General features: G+C 40.4%; 1 protein-coding gene across 1 annotated transcript; it reads right to left on the reverse strand.

The window, feature by feature from the left end:
- Window positions 1-613: 613 nt before the first annotated feature.
- TMEM41B (transmembrane protein 41B) lies at window positions 614-20,690 on the reverse strand. Its single transcript, XM_073347533.1, has 7 exons — window positions 20,486-20,690; window positions 15,877-15,994; window positions 14,843-14,971; window positions 10,197-10,290; window positions 7,358-7,462; window positions 5,481-5,619; window positions 614-3,476 (listed from the first exon to the last, which is right to left on the reverse strand). Exons 1-7 carry the CDS (start codon window positions 20,559-20,561, stop codon window positions 3,307-3,309), a joined length of 831 nt encoding a protein of 276 aa, XP_073203634.1. The 5' UTR covers window positions 20,562-20,690; the 3' UTR covers window positions 614-3,306.
- Window positions 20,691-21,381: the final 691 nt, after the last annotated feature.

The following is a 21,381-nucleotide window of genomic DNA, read 5'->3' on the forward strand; positions in this document are numbered from 1 at the left end:
TGGTATTTTAAAGGAAAAACACTTTCCTTATTTTCTATTGTAATTTTATGATAAAAAGCCTATTAGGTCCTTTTAATATGTAAGAACAATCCCACTGCTACAGGACAGCATTCTGTAGATTGGACATATGGATCCATCATTAACTTTGAAGACTATGAGTGATGTTTAACTTTCAAAACTTAAAATACTTCTGGGTCTTTCATCAATAATCCATTGAAAATATAAAATAAGTGATCAGCACAGATGATCTCATCATCTGGTCATCAGTGTCTGATTTGTATCATCCTAAATCCCTAGATATGGCAATTGTCTTAGTCTGAGCAGCATCATGACAGTACTCCATAATTAGTCATTAGGATTGTTTGTGCAAAATATTAAAATCCTCAGACATGGCAAAATGCCATGTTTTCTTACTTTGCTCTGACACCACAAACAAACAAACTAAATCTATTCTGCAAGGAGAATAGCCAGTGCATTGAAGTTGGCTTAATAATTCTAAGTGCCTGTAAAAACTATTTCAGAACACTTCAACTATTTATAAATAGATTCAGCTAAAAACTTACTGTATGTTCAGAAAAAAGGTGAAGATAGTGCACACAAAAGAAAGAAGTCATTACAAGTTTGTATAGTTTTGTTTTATTATCAAATGCAAAAAAGACATTTAGTAATGGTGTCTGGAAAATATTGTTTACAACTCCAAAGAGAACAGGTTACCTAACAGTTCAAAATGCCTTGATATTTCAAAGGAGCTACATTTTTTTATCTTCTTCTACCTCCCCACTTGCTTCATGACAGACACTGTTTTCCTGTTAGAAAGCTGTGCCTACCTCTTAATCACTTGCTGAATTTCCTTCCAGTGAAACGGCATTGCAAGTGTTCCATAACTAGGCCTTACCCCACATTCTTTTCATTCTAATGCCTGTAGTATTCAGATACCCTGAAGTAGTTCCCAGGGATGAGGGACTGTTCAAGGAATTTCTCTTGGCATCCACTGAAGATATATATGGAACAGTTGACTAGAAGCCAATTATGTTTTTGCAAAAGAAGAGAACTGTAAGGTAAGGTCCTTTCTTTGATATAAAAAGCTACTGTGCTGGGAAGCCAATTAGAACATGGTTGGAGCAGTTTTAACTTCATAACATAGCTTAGTCCTATCTACACAGTGAATTGTGACTACCCTGTAAAATCCAAGGCTCTAGCATGATTCATAAGGACTTGAAACATATTTCAGACGCTTCTATGACAAGAGTCCCTCAAACTGCAGTTTGATAGTGTACATGAAACCTAAAAGTAACATCTATACTGACCTATGTCAGGCAGGACACAAAGAAATGTTTAGAGATGCCACTGGACTAGCAGTGGTGCTGAACCATCTCTAAAGAGTGACTTTTTTTCTGACTGAGGTTAACACTACAGTAGGAAGAAGTCTCACTGTTCAGACTGTGGATCCAAGGTCATAGAACATTATCAACCTTTAAAACTAAAGTACATTTTTAGACTAAAAATTCTAAACCCATAAATACCCAAAGCTGTATTTTACAAAGAAACTTGTAAACAAGTGATAAAACATTGATGTTTTAGTTAGCAACACAAAACCACCAGTTTATTGTGCAGTCCACATCTGAATGAAAAATTCAATAGGCATTGAAAAGTTAGTTTACATAACAGAAAAACAGATGACAAAAATAGTGTAGGCAATTAATATATTTCCTATGTATTTACACATAATACTGTGATAAAATGAATGACTCAATCCCCATTATGTTACAAAAGAAGGTACCAGTACCTTTCATATTATCCCATTTATAGTACTGTTCTCTTATATCTAAAATGTTCCATGTTTTCAGGATGAAAAAACACTGTACAAAATTTCAGCTGAGTAATTCCTCAGAAATCTGAGCACTGCAAAGCAGGTACTGATGAGTCAGGACCTGATTCAGACAGATACTTAGGCAGTGCCTAACTTTAAAGCATGCAGATGCTGACTTCTGTGGGACTTACTCACATACTTAGGCACATGCTTAAGTATCATGTTGAATTGGGAGCTTATATTTTAAAGGGCCCACTGAGAATGCAACAAACTGACAGCAGTAGTGATAACTATTGAAGAGAAGGTATTGTATACCTTAGTGGATGATAAAACACTACCAATTACCCACCAATCAGAACACAGAATGCAGCCTTCTAGGTTATGTATAAAGTGTAAGATTTTTATTACATGATGAACTGAGCTTTACATGGCAATATTTCAGATAAACAAGAATTTTGTAATAATTTGCATACCTGATAAAACTTTTTAGCCAGATGAGTTGTAATGGTATTGCCAAGACCAAGATTCCCTCCCCTCCATCCCAAATTCTCAAGTAATATATCCTAAGAATTGTAAGTCGCTTATAATTACTCTATTTGCTTTAATCATTTAAGGACTGAAAAATATTGTATAACAAAATCTGGTAATTATCTTAAATTGGCAGGATAAGTCTATGCATCTGAAATACTGGCAAAACTAGACAAATAAAAATCAGTCTAAACAAGCATTAAAAACTTCAGAGTTAATCAACAAGCCAAGATAAAATTCTGAGCTGCTCTCCAAAAATAAAATCTACAATATGGGAATGATTTGACTGAATTTGTTAATCCAGTTAAAGCAGTTCAAGTATTTAAACTGAGACAACATTAATGAAGAGAAAGAAGAAAGCAGTTTAGCCTCCTGCAGTTTTACATCACTGGAATTTAACTTACTACTCCAAGAGAGAAGCCTTATGTTTTGCAAGTGAGTGCCATTGTACTTTACATTATTCTGGGACCAGTAAGGACAAAAGTAGATGAAAGGGGAAAATCAGAATGAAGAGAAAATTATTCAGAGCAAACCATTAAGTTACATGCAAGTCTTCAGAGTCATGTAGAATGCTACAAACTACATTGACCAATCAAAAGTTATTTGACCTTTTAGAAACCCATATCTGAAGGTTGCATTTTAAGCTATCCAATTTTGCCTTTCTGCCACATATATGAAGCAGAGCAAAAAGTTAACTCATCTTCTGTGTTTTGAGTTCCCTCCTCTTGCTTTCAAAGAATAAAACACTGATGATTTGGGCTACAAAGCTATATACAGAGCATTTCTGAACACAGTTCCTTGAATTTCAGACAGTAAAATGTGCTCCTTTAAAGAAATAAGGAAGTTCTTATCCCTTACAAGTCTCCCCTTTTTTTACATTGCTGAAGATCTGATAAAAAACAAACATATGACCATCAGAAGTACTGCTCCTGAGATGAATTATGGGAAATTTAGATCCAATGTGCTCTTTATTCAAACTTTTGTTTAAGCTTCTTCTGGAAGACAGCTGGCAGAATAGAGAGAATAGCTAGAATCATGAGAACAAATACAGAGTTCCAGGAAACTGCTTCCCCTGCTGTTGTAAGCTGGTACAGTGTTGTTCCCGCCTTAATTGCTACAAAAGATGGTGGTGCAACACCTATGTGTACAGAGATAAAACAAAGAATCAGTGAAAGAGAACTAAAACAATAAAAGCACACGTTACTTTTCAATTTTTTTTTTTAAGGCAAGCAAATGCTCTCCACCTTAGAACTTTGTTGGAAACAGTTTAAGGCAACAAAGTCCAGAACTTAATAAAAATACAGTTCATAACAAGTACAGTATCATATAGAAAAACATACATACACACACCATTTTTCTATAGCACCTAGACCTTTATAATATAATCTAAAGAGGCAGTGTACATTCTTTTTCTGCGATGTATATTGTACTGACTTTTTAGTTTGCATACACAAAGACTAAGTAGCACATGGGGATTAGACCAAAAACAACAGTTTAACATGTCTAATTTTGTTTCTAATGACACATTTCTGCATGGATTTTTCTTAGTAATCCATTATGAAATCAAATACTACATACTATTTCCAAACAAAGACACTTAACTACCCATTCATAATAAAAAAAGACAAGAACATATGCTGGTACACAAGAAGTCAGAGAGCAACTTTTGAAGGGTCACCATTTATAAAGAGGGAAATATAAGATGTAGTTCCATTGAAGCACAGGGAAAAAACTGAGCAAGTTTACCCAAACTGAGATTTCAGTTTGGATAGCTAATAATTTATGCATGTGGTTAACTTTATTACCATGAGTAGTCCTTTTCTTTACAAGAGTGGGACCTTCCTAAATTACCACAACAGACTATATCCTAAAAGCCCAAACTAAGAACACCTTACAGTTCCCATTCATACTATTTCTATTCATTCTAAATTTTAAAAGACAATGCCCTTCAAAAAAGCATATTACTTAGTAAGCTTTATTACAAACAGATTCTTATATTTAAGTCTCAACACCATAGTACAGTCTTGTTAAATTACATGCTGTTTTTCCCTACATAGTTAGTGGCTAATAATAAAATAAAATAAGTGCTAAGTAGATAATCTTTGTTTGTATTTTTAACTATGCAGCTCAATAAAACTAGAAGGTTGGAAAAATATAATTTTCTTGTGACAAGGAAAAGATGGAGTTTCCGAAACCTCTCAAAGCACCTAATCTAATAGGCATACCAATGAATAGATGTATTTTGACATCATAGGGTTGGTTTTTTTAAGGGGAAAATAATTCACTTGTTCACCAAGATAGAGACAATTCCCATCCTGTAAGATTAATTTAGTTACCACTTTCTTTCAGGTTCCGTCAAGACATAATAAATAATAATACCACCTAGCTCTTTTATAGATCTCAAAGCACGTCAGTATTATCATCTGCATTTTACAGATGGGGAAATGGTGCACTTACTTTCCCAAGATCACCCAGCACTCCAATGGCAGGGCTAGGAATTGAACCAAGGTCTCCTGAGTGCTAATCCAGTGTCTCATCCGCTAGACTATACGGCTTTCAATACAGTTAATAGTATATGAATAACTCATAGCCCATGTGAAAAATATTTGTAACAAAATGCAAACTGAAGCCTATTCAAAACATTTTTTGAATATCATTAGGAAGTTAATCCGTTCAAGAAAAATGACAATGGTAAACAAATGGGAGAAAAACAAGCCCTTCATGTGAAAACAGAGATTCTGAGGCAAAACAATTTTGCATAAAGAACATGAAGTAAATCTGAGTTTCCCTTTTCAATAAAAAAAAACCAGTCATTCTACTTCAAAGGAAAAAAAAAAGCACAAAATGGAACAAAGGACACTGCTGAAGCACACAGATTTGGCATGTAATTTTGGACAAGTAATTGAACTTCGGTCTCATTTTCCCCAACTGTAAAATGGGAACACTACTGGAGTAAGAAGTGAGGCCCTCACATATTATGATGATCAGCTCCATAGAGAAACAAATAAAAGAAATAGTGTAGTCATGTAATCATTCAGTTGACCAGTAGATGCGGATATACACTAAATGATTCTCTGAAGGGGCAGGAGGGGGGAACAATGGGGTCCTTAAAACACTTTAATTTATTAACCAAAATTCTTACCTAGAAAAGTACCAATGAAAAATACTTTCAGTGGTACATTTATTACAGGAGATGTAATATTGATAAACCAATTAGGAAGAAAAGGCGTTATTCTCAAAAATATTATGTAGTTAATGAGGTGTTCTCTGTGTCGTTCAACCTGCCACAGAATTAGAAAAAATTCAGTAAAATCCCTGTCTTGAAAAAACACATGTATTATTCAATAAGGCTGCTCTTATTGAGATACAGTGCATCTGCAGTCTAGTTATTAGCTAACAAGTTTATATAGATTTCTTTAGTGGAAACAAACGCAAAAAAATAGACAATATATTTAAACAAGTTCTGGATTGGAGCTTGTGAGGAGGGTCAGGAAAAACATTTGTTAAATATAGTGCTGAAGTTAGCTTAGAAATTCTGACTTTTGGGATGGGAGTTAGACATTATATTATATCTACTCAGTGAACTAAATCAACTCACTCTTTAAACAAGGAAAAGTAGTTCACCAAAGAGCAACTATTGGTCTTTGTTTGTGCAGCTACATCAGATAGAACAGCAAAATGTATAAACTTAGATCCAGATGCCCTTTCACACCACATATTTGAAAACCTTATCCAGACTTGAGGTTTTACTATGTTTATACACCAAGGTTAGACATAGTAGATGTGTCTACATAAGGAATGAGGTGCATTTGAACATGAGTTAGCAAGGGAAGCCTAAGGCCTACTCTGACTAGCTAACATTAAAACTAATAACTACGAATTGTCTTGTCAACACCATGTTAAAAATACACTTTTTATCCTGGTGAAAAACAAGAGGAGTGAAGCCTTAAACTATAACACTGTTTGATCTTACCTGTGGGCCTAGAACCAAAATATGTTATCTGATTTAGAAACTGCTTCTCAACATGCTTATAACATGGTTTTGAGCTGTTCATGTATGTAGCTTTACTAGCACAGATAGATTCTAGATAGCAAGTGCTTAATGTTTTCACTTAATTGGAATATATCCCAGGCTTTAGCACAATTCTTAAAACTGTCTCGGTTTCATCTACACTGCAGAACCAGTTGTGTTGGAAGAGTAATGGGACAACTACATTGTAATCAAATCCCACTCCCATAGTTGAATAGTCATGTAAGTGGGACTAGAGACCCTATATACACAAATAGTGATAACAGCTTAATGTGATTCCTGCCAAAACAGATCAGGTACAGTTTGCCTGGCTACAGAGAAACAGGTTTAAAAAAAAAAAAATGTTAAATGAACTATACATCCAAAACAAAGGTTTGTAAAATAGTTATTCCTGATCCACAATTACCAGAAAAGTTGGCTTTAAAGTTTGTTTAAGAATAGAACATTGGGCACAGAAAGTAAAGAGTATGGTTTTGTTCATCAAGAAAATCTCTTCCAGTGAAATTCATCCAAGAGGGTGTTTACTGTTGTAACATTAAAAAAGTCATGTTTTTAAAAATCTGAAATAAGAGGGTTACTGCAGTTAGATTAATTATGAACTCAAATTTAAGAGAACAGTTTAATTTTTAAATATTAAGCTGATTCCTTATATGAAAGAGTTTAAATATGTTAGAAAGACTACATATTTAATTGTATTTGCTGAACCTCCTTAATGCTAAATTTGCTTTCAACCTCATTCCATAAATGTGCTTTGGGCCAGATTCTGCCATGCTTATTCATACCAAGTACAGTAGTACTGTACACTCAAGGAGTTGCACCATTTGCTTTAAGGAAAATACACTTGGAGTGAGGTACTAGGTGTGAGTAATGATAGCAGAATCAGCCATTTCTTATTAGGTTTATTGTGAACATCAAAACCTTTATGATTCCATCTTCTTCAATTCACATTTTATATAATCAGCATGAATGTTTACCAAAAGCAACTTTACCTGTTCTGACCATTTCACTGCTTTCTCTGTTAAATATCTGTACACAACTGGCCGTCCAACTAAATATGAAAGCATATAACAGAAAGAGGCTCCAAGTCCAGAACACTGCCAGTGGGGAAAAAAAAAGTGAGAAGAAATTCTTTGCAATTTGTACAACAATCTCTAATCCCTGCTGATTTCATTAGCAGTAAAGGGCCTGGCTCCATACAGCTATCCATTTCGGCTGCTTTACAGGGTTCTCCTTTAATTGTCTGTGTTAGCCACTCCTACATATACACATACAACACCTATCGTTATAATATTTTCTATAACTGCTTTGCTTAGGCCACTGTGATCCATGGACGAGCTCCATTCAGGTGGTCCGCAGATAGTTCCCTCTAAGGTGCGCACCTGGGCAGCTGCACATGAGAGAATGAAGGGCCACCCACCTAATTAGTGGAGTCGCACAAGCTCACAGCTCCACTAATTAGCTGCCTGGACCCTGGAGAAGACGCACATGTAAGGTGAGGTGGTGGCCTTGGGGGGAATATGGGGTAGTTGGGGGGGGGGGGCAGTGGGATGAGGGGGAGGGAATTTGGGACGTGCAGAGCTGTGGTGGCCAGAGAAAGAGGCGACTTTCCCCAGCTCCAGTACTATGGCTGCTGGGGAGAGACAGCCCTCCTTCCCCGCCTTAGCTCCATGGTGGGGGAGAGACAACCTCCTCCTTCCCAGCCCAGCTGGGGGATGCCGCAGCAGGAGAGAGACAGCTCTCCCCAAACTACTGCTAAAAAAACTTAATGGAAATCACTTGTCCAGACAAGTGATTTTCATTACATTTGGGGAGAGGTATGGAAACCATTAAGGCCAGATCTTTGTTACTGGTATAGTTCTGGCTCTTCAGAGTACTTCCATTGACTCTTAAGTAGCAAGCAGCACTAGGTTTAGTGGGGGTGCTGCTAGGTGTTTTGTAGGATAAAGACCTTATTTGCAAGCTCTTTGAAGCAGGGATCTGTCTGCAAACTCCAAGCCATGTGTTAATGTGCTCCAGGGCTTGTAAAAACTCCATGAGTCCACTGTGAGTTTCTGAGTTGGTGACATACACAATGTGAAACCAGGAGATCTCTGCCTGTTTCTACAAGGCTCTGGTGCATTTGCACAGCGTGGGTCTTAAACACTCATTTAAAATACCCATGACCAACCACTTGATGTTTTACTTCCCTTCATATTTTCAGTGTCACTTATTTGTTTATTGTTTTGCTGTGTTACTTTATTACTGATTTTTACTGTTCTATGTGTGAAGTATTAATCAAATTAAGAGTTGACATCTCAGAGAAATTTCATAAACCTGGATGAATGCCTTTTACTCTCCTTTCCAGTATCAGAAAATATTGTATTAATATTTGCAACAAGCATGACTATTTCTAGTTGACTCATAGATTTGTTTAGCATCTTAACGCAGAGCTATGTGTGGAGATAATATGCAAGCAAGAGGGATAGTTAATTATTATTACGGTTTTTTTTTAATATAGTGCTTTTATCCAAAGCGCTTGAACACAGTTAGCTAACGGTACAAACAACATTTGGAAAGATCATTAAGTGGTCCGCCAAGATCCTCAGCAATTTTCAAGTGGTCCACGAAAAAAAGTTTGAGAACCACTGATTTAGGCAAAAAGATGCATTGGTTTACATCCATCTTGACATTCATTATAGATGTAACAAGATTACTTTCTATTCCAAAAATGCTAAATGAGAACAGTTACCACCAATCAGTTTAAGAAGGCTTTGAATAGTAACAATAAAAAAGCCTTTTAATTGTATTCTAAATAGATTCAGATTCCTCAATTGTGAAAACCCATCACCTCAACTAGATCTAGCTCTAGACACCTCAAGTCTAGATCTACTTGACTAACTCTATCCTAAGCCCTTGAGGACCATCATCTTTTTGGCAGAAGAGGTCAGGACAAGACACGACACCTTTTGAAGCCTGTCAAGACCATTCAAGAACCTCTGTTTAAGCCACAAAACTCAGTGGTTTAAAAAACCGTTTCAGCTAACACTGTTGTGTTACCAATAGGAACTGGAAAAAAAAATTGGGGGGGGGAGTATTTTTTGTAAGCATAGTGGTTTTGTTGTGTACACAGTATCCCTCTGATTTTGTAATGTAATGTAATAAATACACAGACCTAAATAATTAGCAGTCTGAATTTTATGATGTATTTTATAGGCAGTTTTCAGCATGAGTCAACAACTGGGGCCAGATTTTCGTAACTGCTCAGTCCCTGGCCCAAACAGCTAACACCAATGAAGTCTGGCTGAGCACTTTAGAAGCGAGGCTCTATCAGCTCAACAATGCTGACTGAAGTCTGCGATAATACTCCAATTGCCTCATTGGACTTAATCAGGGCTTGTCTACACTACACCGCTTTTAGTGACACAGCTGTGTCGCTACTGGCATGCCACTACAGCCGTGCGGCTAAGTCGGGCAGCGTAGGCTCTGTTTGTCAGCTCTCCTGCAGACAAAAAGCTTCCACCCCAACAAGCGGTGTTTGCATTGTCAGCAGGAGAGTGCTCCTGCCAACAATGTTCACACTGGCACTTGTTGCAGCAAAACTTTTGTCTTTTTTGTTGTTGTTGTGGGGGGGGGGGGAATTTAACACCTCAAAGACAAAAAAGTTGTGTCATTTAATTGCCAATGTAGACACAGCCTCGGTGCTAAAACCGCCTCACCAACACCTCAGGGGGTTAAGCTACAGGGATTAAGAGTGATACAGAGGCAGCATGCTCCTAAACCCTGCCTGACCACAACCGCAGTCATCCCAAATGCCAATTGGGGGAAGGGGAGGGAGGAATACATACTTACCAGACAGACAAGAAATAAGGCTAATGGGAACGGATAAAGAAACCCTGAGAGGATACTGAGAAATATAGAGCCAGGTATAGCAAATGTTTGCAAGCTGAGTGCTTCTCAGTTAAGGATAGAACATCGCATTACTTAGCACTTTTACATTCTTCATTTTAAAAGTGATCATGGTATTTACCAACTTACAAGCTGAACACTAGAAATATGTATATCTTCAAAATACTACTGTTGGCATAATCAGTTTACAAGAGATATTTGGGGAGCACTGCATTAATGTATGAGTTTTTAAGGCCTTGCCCACATAAACTTGCACCAATTTAACAATCTTTTTTGCAAAGACACTTTTAGTTAAGTCAGTGCAAACTGTTTTCTTCTTTCAGATTTAGGTTTAATGTTCATTGGAGAGATGGGACAACTGAAACCGCTTTGATAAGGTAAAGTACAAATAAGTACTATATAACCAGTACCAAAATCTCATTCTTCACCCGCAGCATACACATACCATTTCAGCCTCACACCACTTTTCTTAGATTTTAAGAGCAGAAGGGACCACTAGGATAATCTAGTCTGACCTTTCACATAACACTGGCCATAGACTTTTCACCTAGTCATTCCTGCCCAACCCTTTAACTTCTGTTTCAGCTGCAGAGTGTTTTTTTTTCCCCCCCAGAAGTTACCAAAACATCCTAAACATTGTGAAGGTTTTATGGGTGTTGGTACTAGGATAAGACAAACCCATATTTGTTTGGGACATACACCAGAATTTGAAACCAAGTCTTCAAAAGTTAAAATCTAATACAATAATCCATTGTATGGACTTAATTTTAAAGAGTGACAAGTTTGCACACAAACCAAGGGTAATATCAGACAGCCATGAGATCGCCTTCCTACCCTAAATTTCTTCCCTTTTAAAAACCTCTTCATCCTAGAGGTCCATGTTAAGGACTACATACTTCTCACTACATAAACTAGATAAGGGATGTCAAACGTATAGTCCAGATTAAATTAAAGTATTTATTTATGTGGTCATCAAGACATGTTCAACTTGTGCAGAAGCTCACTCAGCTTCCCCCCCCCTTTCTAAAAAGGTGTATTTTTAGTCCTCTCAGTTGTTAAGGAAGCCATCCAAATGCAAACTTAGAGTAACTGATGCCATGTAGGCATGAATCTGAAAGCAACAGTGAGTCAGAGTGGTGGACTCCCTTGTCCAGTATTAATTTGCTTGAAGTGTCAATTCAAACTCAGTTCCATAGGAACTGGGAGTTGCTGCCTAGAAGTAGAGGAAAAAAAGTTCTTGGGGGGTCTTGCCACCAATTCAGCTCCGTGTTGATATGAGGTGGGACTACAACCTTGTTCATCTGATGTCTTATCGAGCAGCAGGCTAACTGGAGCCAAAGTTGAAGGGGCCACAAGTGGAAGTCTGGAAAGCGCTGTCACAAGCACTTGCCAATGTGGTATACAATTCCAAGGCAAGTCTGTACCATCATAGTCAGGTTTGATTTTATTCTGTTTAAAAATTACTACAATGATAGGACTCTGTCCTCTGGAAGGAAAGCCCTCACTGACCGGAACTGATGATGAACCTATGAACACTAATATTAGTGATAGGGGAAGGACGATTCTTCTTAGTTCACACGGAAGCGCACTTAGGCAAAACAGGTAGAAGGCACATTTCAGGCTTGTTGACATCTATTGTTGGGGTCAGGTAGACATTGATACTTCTTCGGTTTGCAGCCACAACTAAGCATTTTGTGAAGGCTCACTGCTTGTACTAGTAATGGCTGGGCCCCACTATGAATTTCAGGTACTTCCTGTGGGCCGGGTAGATGGCTATGCGGAAGTGGGAGTACTGTAAGTCGAGAGTTACAAGCCTCTATTGAGTCTGAAGAGATGGAATGATGGAGGCAAGTGTTACCATACTGAATCTGTGTCATTTTCATTCAATCTCCTCAGCTCTAGGATAGGACAAAGAATAAGGAAATACCAGATTCCCCCTTTCTTCAGAATAAAGAAATACCAGAACATCTCCCCGTATTCCTGCAGTACCTCTTTTATGACTTCTAGACAAAGCAACGAGGCTACTCCTGTTTGGAGTAGGTTCTCATAAGAAAGGTTTCTGAAAAGACAGGGAAGGAGGACTACATGGGGGGAAAGGCAAGGAAATGGTTAGAGTAGCCAGGGCTGATGATGCCTAGCACCCACTGGTCAACTGTTATCACAACCCACACCTGGTGAGAAGAACAAGGTGGCTTCTGAAGGTCAGGGTAGGCTCTAACTTGGTTCCAGTGTCTCTCCTTGAATCTCAGGGCCTTTCACAGAGGTACTCCAATTATTAAGTACGGAGTAGAAGGGAGCTCTCTCTTTTGGGGACGATATATGTACGATTACAATAGGGGACTGGGGTGCATTCCGCGAGGGATCACAACAGGGATCTAAAATCCTTAAAGGAGTAGAGCACTTCAGCTGTTTGACTGCTGAAGAGCTCCATCCCTATGAAGGGCAGGTCCTCTACGATGCATTACACTTCTTGGAAATGCCGAACACTGGAAACCAAAGGCCATCTCATGGTGATGGCAGTGTCCGATACAACCGTGGCTACTCGTAAGCAAATCTTTGAGACCATTTGACCCTCCTTCATGAGCTCTCAGAGTTCCTTCTTATTATCCTGTGCGAGCATTGCTCTCATGTCACAAAATTATATTTTGAACAAAACCTATTTTACTTTAGAACACAGAGCTTAGTAGCGATGCTGAGGAATCAGTCTAACACCAAAAAAGGTCCATTTTTAAAATGGTCTTTTCTGGGGTGCCCTTTGCAGACCTGGATTTTTCCTGTACTACTGATATCACAGTTACAGTGGGCATATAGATTTTCAAAGCTCTTTTGTGGCTCCTCTTTTTTGCTCCTTGAAGATGAGGGAGCAAGAGTGGTTGGGGTCTGCCGAAGGTGAAGATTATGCCCTTCTCGAGTTCAAGTGTGCCCTCACTGATAGGGAGGGCAATCCTGGCTGCGGCTGAGGAGTTCAGGATGTCAAAGATCTTAATGACCTTTTCCTGGGTCACTGAGATTTCAATGCACAGGGCCTCAGAGAGCCAGGTCTGCAGGTACTAGAATGCATTGAAGGTGTCAGGTGCAAGTGCTACTGCCCCATCTAGTGACAAGGGAGGTTGCTGGACCTCTTTTGGTATTGCCTTTTCATAAAGGCCCATGTCTGGCTCAAGCAAGGGAGGTCTGGCTAATGACCCCCCTATGGAGCAAGATCTTCTCTTCCATAAGACATGGGAGGGAGATCTGCTCCAGCACACACATGGTTCCCTAGTATGATGATTGGGGGCAAAGTGCTTAAATCCCTGTTAAGGGAACTTGTAAAAAAATATAGTATCAATCATATTTTAAAGTGCCATCCTGATATTAACTGTGTGTGACTGATCAGAACAACAAGACAAACATATAGTATCAAACTCAGAGTAAATGAACAAAGTGTACAATTGCTTTCTAAGCATATTTCAAGGGTTGAGATAAACATCACAGCATGCACATTAGTTGACCAAAGTCTGTCACTAATCTAAGAACAACGACATTTAACTATTAGAGCAGCAGACGTCATGGTGTTTAGTTGAAATGACAAAGATAGATGTAAGGTAACAAGTGTTTAAAAAAACCAATCAGTTGTCTAATTTCCCTTTTGTACAGAATCCATTTAAAATGTTATTTGTGAACAACTGCTTTTTGGAATAGAATCAGCTGTAAAATAAATCATTACTGAATTAATGACATTCAATAACCCTGTTTTGAGTTACTAAAACCTCTCAAATTGAGTTAGAGAAGACCTCCTTCACCATCCTTTTTTAAAAATTGTAAGTGGAACAGCCATTGAAGGTTCACTTTTATCTAAGCATTTTTTTTATTACCATTACTAATTAATATATTCTGAATCCTGCATCACTACCAACAAAAAGAAAACTGCTGCTTGGACTAACAATTAGACTGTACTTTAACTCCAAATATCTTGTACTTGTTAACTTCACATAAAGAGATCCAGCAATTCTTTGTGTAAAATAGGCATTACAGGAATTAAGGAGTGCCTTGAAATACTTCTAAGAAATGCCCCAGATACAAGTTTAAATTCTCATTCTTTTTATAGTAGCTGTAATAGATGCAGTGTTTGAGTATCTTAGGAATGTGGGGCTGTACTTAATTTTGATTTTCTTTAAGATCTCCACAAGATCCATACAAATGATTTGAAACAATTGAACCGATATGTTCTATAAAGCCAGATAGTTTATAAGTTAAATATTAAGAACCATTTCCAAAAAGGACACCGTCAAGATTGGTAGATTTAAAACAACGTTCTAGCTGCATTTACTAGTGAAGATGTACACCGCACTTTCCTTCTGCCAGTCTGGTCCATTCTTACAGGCAGGCAGGCACTGGAATACACAAGAAAATGACTAAGTACTTTAGAGTTCAGTATTCTTGTGCATTTCAATACCTAGCCTAAAGACAACCCAATAGTTACATTTTTAATCTTCATCCTCGAATGATTAAGAGCCAGTAAGCTTGTTTACATCCCTCCTTCAAATTTTTCAGAGAAAAACATCATTAATTGCAACTAAACAACTTTTATATCAGCAGGAAAAGGATACAAAACATATGTAGCAAAATAAGCCACTAATACTTGGACGTAGAAGGTGTCTTTGTATTTGGAGAGGACTTTTCCTAAGGCCTTAGCATCATCCATCTCTCTGGGAATCTTTATACATTCTCTCTCTTCTCTGAAGGGGGGGGGAGGGGGGGAAAAAAAAAGATTTCCAAGAATTAGGCTAAGTAATCAGTAAATACAATTTTAAAACTCATTTGCCCCAGTATAAGATAATAAATCAAAGAGCTAGACTAATTGCTTTGCTCTCATTATAACTGCTGGTGATAGCTTTCCTAGGCAGAGAACACAAATCTATAGGATTCTGCAGCTGAAACCCTCAGATAATTTTAGGTGTTTTCAACATTATTTCTCCTTGTTCAGTTTATACAGATGAAGAAAAATTAACATTGATTGAGATCTTTTGAGAGGGATGGCATGTTACCTCCTTCAGAAGAGGAAACATTTTTCAGGTATTTTGCCTTATGGGTGCGTACTTTCTTTTTTGCCTTTAAGTTGAAGTCTGCAGTATAATTTTTGTACTGTTATACCTTATTTCAGTTAGGCATGAGAATTTTATTTTTTTGCCACTATAGTTAAAAGCAATACAACCTCCTCACTTTGGACATAATTATACCAGTATATACGTGCCTTACACAGATATAGCTTATTTCCCCCACCCATATGAGAACAAATAATACCAGTATAAATCACATTTATACCAGTATAACTGTATCCAAAGAGGAGAAGGTTGTACTAATTTAATTATAGCAGTATAGTTAAAGTGGTACAACTTTTGCTTTTAGACTAGCTGACTGGCAGTCTCCAGCACTTGCTTCTGGATATTTCCAACTTCAAAGTTTTATATTTTGACTTTCTGGGTTGTCTTATGAATTTCCTCTCCCCCCCCCCCCCAGTTTTTTCAAATTTTTATCAGCTTATGAAAACGTTGAGGTATGTCAGTTTGGGGACCTCCTAAAACCTTTAGTTGTAGAGGATACTCCAAAGAAAAGCCAGCAAATTAATCCTTAATATACTTACTCACTAAGCTGTGGAAAATTTTTATATACTAGAAACATAATCGAAGCAGCAGACAGAAAGATGGACACTAATATGAGGAGTGACATTCGTGCTGATCCACCTTCTGTATGGGCCCTTCCTAAAATTTAACAAAATTATAGTTAACATAAAAACAAATATGACAGAATTCAAAGTTATGCTTCCAAAAGTTTTTAAAAGTAAGTATTTTGTGGATAAAATCTTCCCATCAAAAAGCCATCTCTCTTATATTCCCTAGAAGCTGCAGGCAAAATCTTGCATTCCTTACTTGAGCAAAGCTCCCACTGACATAAACCCAAATAAGGACTACTGGAGCTGGCCCTCAATTAATACATTAAAGGAGAAAACCTGCTTTACACCCTTATTAACCACAGCAAAGTAACATGAGAACACGCAAGTACAGTACACTAAACTTTTTGCCAAAATTCCCCACCACTGGTTTAGCTACAGTAAACAAAATGCTGATGGCCATGCTGTCTAACTCTGCTCAGGGAAGATCTAGTGCTGCACTAACTCAGGCCACCCATGTCAACACTACAAGAAAAGGTATTTTTAACACATTAACTAATCAAAGTAAATCCTAGGAGATACATTTACAAAATTATCTTCCCTTTTCTAGACTAGGATTTTAACACATACTTATTAACATATTGTAGCTAACATGTTAAAAACCACACCTTTTTTAATGAAGACAAGGCCTAAGGAAAAGGTACTTTTAAAGATAGCCTTAGTATACACAAGAAAGTTTTTTTTCAATATAACCTAAGATGTGACATTAAACTGATATAACGATACAAGTAAACCCCTCCCCTACCCAATGGAGATACTCTTTACTCCTGGGGGAGTTCTGTGCTACTGTGTGTATGTATATTTAATGAGTCCCAGAGATTTCTAATTTTTCACACACAAAAAAGCGTCTGCCAAAATGTTGCTGCAGTTCCACCTTTTGTCCACCAGAGGGTGCTGTGGCAATAGAACAAAGTTGCAGCTCCCCTCAGGGAGGGAAGAGAACTGCCTTAGCAGCAGGGCTTGTCAGGCCAAGTCAGTAGACAGGAGTGGGGGGCGGGGGGGGGAAGTCAGACAGGGGCTCATAAGGGCAGGAGAGACTGTCGCAGGGGCTGAATGGGAGTGGAGGCACAGAGCCACGGTGGGGAAGGAGGTGCAGAGACACATAGGGACAGGGGAGTGGCTGGGTGAGGGCACAGGGACACGTGGGGACAGGGGCAGATGTGCCTGACTGAATGGGAGAGGCTAGGGGTCAGCCAGGTGTGCATGGGGGAAGCTCCCTAACAATCCTTCCCTACCCCACAAAAAAACAACCTGTTCCATACTTTTCCCACCCATACCCAACAGCCCTCCAACTTCACACCCAGGCTCCTTCCCAGCAATTACTTCCCTCTCCCTCAGCTCCGCAGTTACCCCGACTCCTCCAAGCCTTTGCTCTGCTTCAAAAAAAAAGACTGTGGGAAATACGGTTTTGTATTGTAGTTTAGATAAATTATTACTCAAAGTTCTGTATTAATATGCCTAGCAAGGAATCTATTTGTCAAAAAACATTTCTTGAATCTTTTTTGTTGTCTGTATTGTTACAGACATACTTGCTGACAGGTATTTTGAAATAAATTACCAAAAATAATTGAAACTGGTGTGATTATATTGTGTTATTTTGACAAATAAAATATGCAGAATTTTGCAGAATTAAAAAAATTCTGTGCACAATATTTTAAAGTAAAAAATTTGGTGCAGAATTCCACCGGGAGCAACTCTTATTGGAGTATGAGGGTTTGTCTACATAAAGACATTCAGGAAAGTGAAGATTAACTGGTGCAACCTTAATGCACATTAACCCCCCCTCCCTCTATGGATGCTCTTTTTCACAAGTAACGTTGCTTTAGTCTGCTGTAGCTCAGTCCTTGAGTGTAACACAGCTATACCAGCAAAACCCTCCAACCACATATGCAGTAATACCAACCAGAAATGCTTTAGATGGTATAGCAGATACTGGGTTAGCAAGCAAAATGAGCTATACCAGCAAAGGCACTTTTTTAGCAGTATAACTGCATCTACACTAAGGCTTTTGCCAGCATAGCTATTCCATTAAAAATAAAAAAGCAAAAATTTTACATGTATACCTAGCCTTAATTTCTCTGCTGGAGCTCCACAACACAAAAATCCCAAGATGCTGTTTTCATTTGCAGCTCCTGGTGGCATGATTATGATGCCACTATGCAACATGCACAGCAATCTATTGCATTACCATTTCAATGTTGTAAGCCAGAAAAAGGATGATGAAACATAATAAAAACAAAACAAGTGCTCTGACTAGTTTCAAGTTTACTTACTTTGCCAATTTTGCCTTAAGTCAGTAAAAATGTTTACCATAGTCCCTTGATTTTACTGCCTCTGTTTTGTCTGAAGTGCTAGAGCCATGCAGCTACAAACTTAATTGCGTTTTTTTTTACTACCACCTTCTCCAGGATGATAATCCAATATGAGGAAGGGAAATCTACTGGATGGAACTAATAGTAGTAAAATTAAGCATGTGTGGGACATTAGTATGTTCTCCATTTCTCATCCATTCCACCCAAATTTGTTCTAACAGTTTGCAAGATATATGGTAGAGAATTTATTATAAGTGACTAAAGATTTTAAATTGTACTGTGAAACCATGCCAATTTCCAAACCATGCTAATATAGTTCAATGTTTTTAACACAACCCAGAGTAGATAATCACAATACTTGCCATACCTAGTCAGACCAGATATATACAGCTGCCTTACCCAAATGCACCTAACTGATAGGGATTTTCTAAGTACGTTGTTGCCCTTTCCAACTCTATCAATTTACAACCAGATATTAAATTATTCTACTATTTTACATATCCAGTAAGTACACACAAATTAAAACCCCAATCTCGCAAACCACTCTGTGCAAGTAAGGCTACGTGTGAGCACAGGGTTGCACATGACAGGTTACAGAAGTGAAAACTAAGGATGTATTTTCATTTTGAATACCCTATTATCAGGTTCGGTCACCAAATGCCTATGAACAGCCTTATGTACAACTGTGTGTAGTTTAGTACTGTACTTTATTAACATTGTTTCCCTGAAAATGCCCAGCCCTGACAAACTTACAAGTGACAACTCACAATTCATAGGTGCTGCAGACCCTTCTGTATGAGCCATTCACCCAAGAATGGTTCAGTACAGTGCCCTTCACTAGCACATAACAGGGAGGGCTCAGATGACCAAAGTGAGATGTCTGCTTTAAGACACTCAGATCCTGACCAATGGGGAAGTGACACAACTGGAAGGGAAACACTGGGGTGCAAAGAGGGAGCCACCATTGGTAACTGGCAGGGAGAGACTTGCTCCCTTGCTTACCCTTCTGGAAGAAGGGCAGAGATGCCCATCAGCACAGAATGAGCCACAGCATCACAGCCCCACAGGGCTTAGCATGTCCTTGGAGCTGTTTGCTTAATGGCAACAACACTGCCCGCCACCTCCCCAAATCAATGCCACCTCAGTGCCTGCATGTCCCTGAACAGTGACCCTACACAGTGCCCCTCTCCCTGTCCCCATCTCCCCACATTGCTCCAACCTCACCAAACCAACCCCACCCCACTTCAGTGCCCCTTTCCGCAACACTGACCCCACAGAGTCCCTTCCACTGCCCCAAAGCGACTGACCCTACAGTGTCCCCTGCCCCCCACACTACTCCACATCAACCCCCCTCAGTACCCCATCCCTGAACACTGACCCCACAGACTCCCCTCTCCCTATTGCCTCCAACCTACCTTCTTTTGCAGTGCCCTTCCCTTTGCCCCAAACCAACCCCATATCAGTGCTCCCAATCCACACATCGACCAGACAGTGCCCCTCCCTTGACCTTCCCCCCACTCTTCCCCTACAGAGCCCTTCTCCCTACACCCATTGCCCCCTCCCCAGATACTGACCCCCCAGAGCCCTTCTCCCTGCCCCCCATTGCCCCCTCCCCGGACACTGACCCCCCAGAGCCCTTCTCCCTGCCCCCCATTGCCCCCTCCCCGGACACTGACCCCCCAGAGCCCTTCTCCCTGCCCCCCATTGCCCCCTCCCCGGACACTGACCCCCAAGAGCCCTTCTCCCTGCCCCCCATTGCCCCCTCCCCAGACACTGACCCCCAAGAGCCCTTCTCCCTGCCCCCCATTGCCCCCTCCCCGGACACTGACCCCCCAGAGCCCTTCTCCGTGCCCCCCATTTCCCCCTCCCCGGACACTGACCCCCAAGAGCCCTTCTCCGTGCCCCCCATTGCCCCCTCCCCAGACACTGACCCCCGAGAGCCCTTCTCCCTGCCCCCCATTGCCCCCTCCCCAGACACTGACCCCCCAGAGCCCTTCTCCCTGCCCTCCATTGCCCCCTCCCCGGACACTGACCCCCCAGAGCCCTTCTCCCTGCCCCCCATTGCCCCCTCCCCGGCCACTGACCCCCCAGAGCCCTTCTCCCTGCCCCCCATTGCCCCAAACCGCCCCCTCCCCGGCCACTGACCCCATCCTGCCCCCAGCAGCGGCCCCGCTGCTCACACCGCCCCCCGGCGGGCATCAGGGCGGCACCTTCAATGCGCTGCCGCTGGGGCCGGGCGCTCGCCAGCTCGCCGGGGCCCCGCTCCGCCGCTCTCCGCTGCGCCATGGCCCCGCGCTGCCAGGAGCCGGACACCCGGCAACGAGACACAGGCCCAGCCAGGTGAGCCCAGGCCCGCCCGGCACCAAGAGCCGCGAGAGGAGGCGGGACCCGTCGCTCCTGTCACCCCACCCAGGCCCCACACGGCGCATGTCCGCCCGCACCGCCTCGGACCTGCAGGCAGAGGGCTCCGCGTTTAACTGGTAAATACGGTAACGCCCGGTAGGTTTTGCGTTTTTAACCTGTTAATTACGACAAACCCTGAACTGTGGTAAAGCTAAATCAAGGTTGTGTGTTCAACCATGTAAATACGGTAATCCCTAGGCGGGAATATATGCTGTAAAACTGAGGGTGAGTTGCATGTTTCGGTTTATGCTAACGCCCAGTCACGGGTGCGTTTAGTCCATTAAATACGGCAGCGCACATCCCAGATTTCACTGTTTCCCGCTTCCCAACATGAAATCAGTAAAGCCTAGATCAGTGCGTGTTCAATGCTTAACCCAATAAATAATCTAAAACGGAGGGTAACGTGAGCCAGGTCTTCCTGATTAACCCATTAAACCCAAGTCAAGGTTGGACTTCAATAAATACGGTAACGTCCAACGAGACTAGCGTGTTTTCCTGAGTAACTATGACAGGTTTCAGCGTGGCAGCCCTGTTAGTCGGCATCCGCAAAAGGAACGAGGAGCCCTTGTGGCACCTTAGGGACTAACACACTGATGAGAGGTTTCAGAGGGCTCTGATGAGAGCATCCGATGAAGTGGGCTGTAGCCCACGAAAGCTTATGCTCCGATAAATTTGTTAGTCTCTAAGGTCCCACAAGTCCTCC

The sequence above is a fragment of the Lepidochelys kempii genome, chromosome 6 (genome assembly GCF_965140285.1).
Source record: "Lepidochelys kempii isolate rLepKem1 chromosome 6, rLepKem1.hap1, whole genome shotgun sequence".
In the NCBI taxonomy this organism is placed as follows: Eukaryota; Metazoa; Chordata; order Testudines; family Cheloniidae; genus Lepidochelys; species Lepidochelys kempii.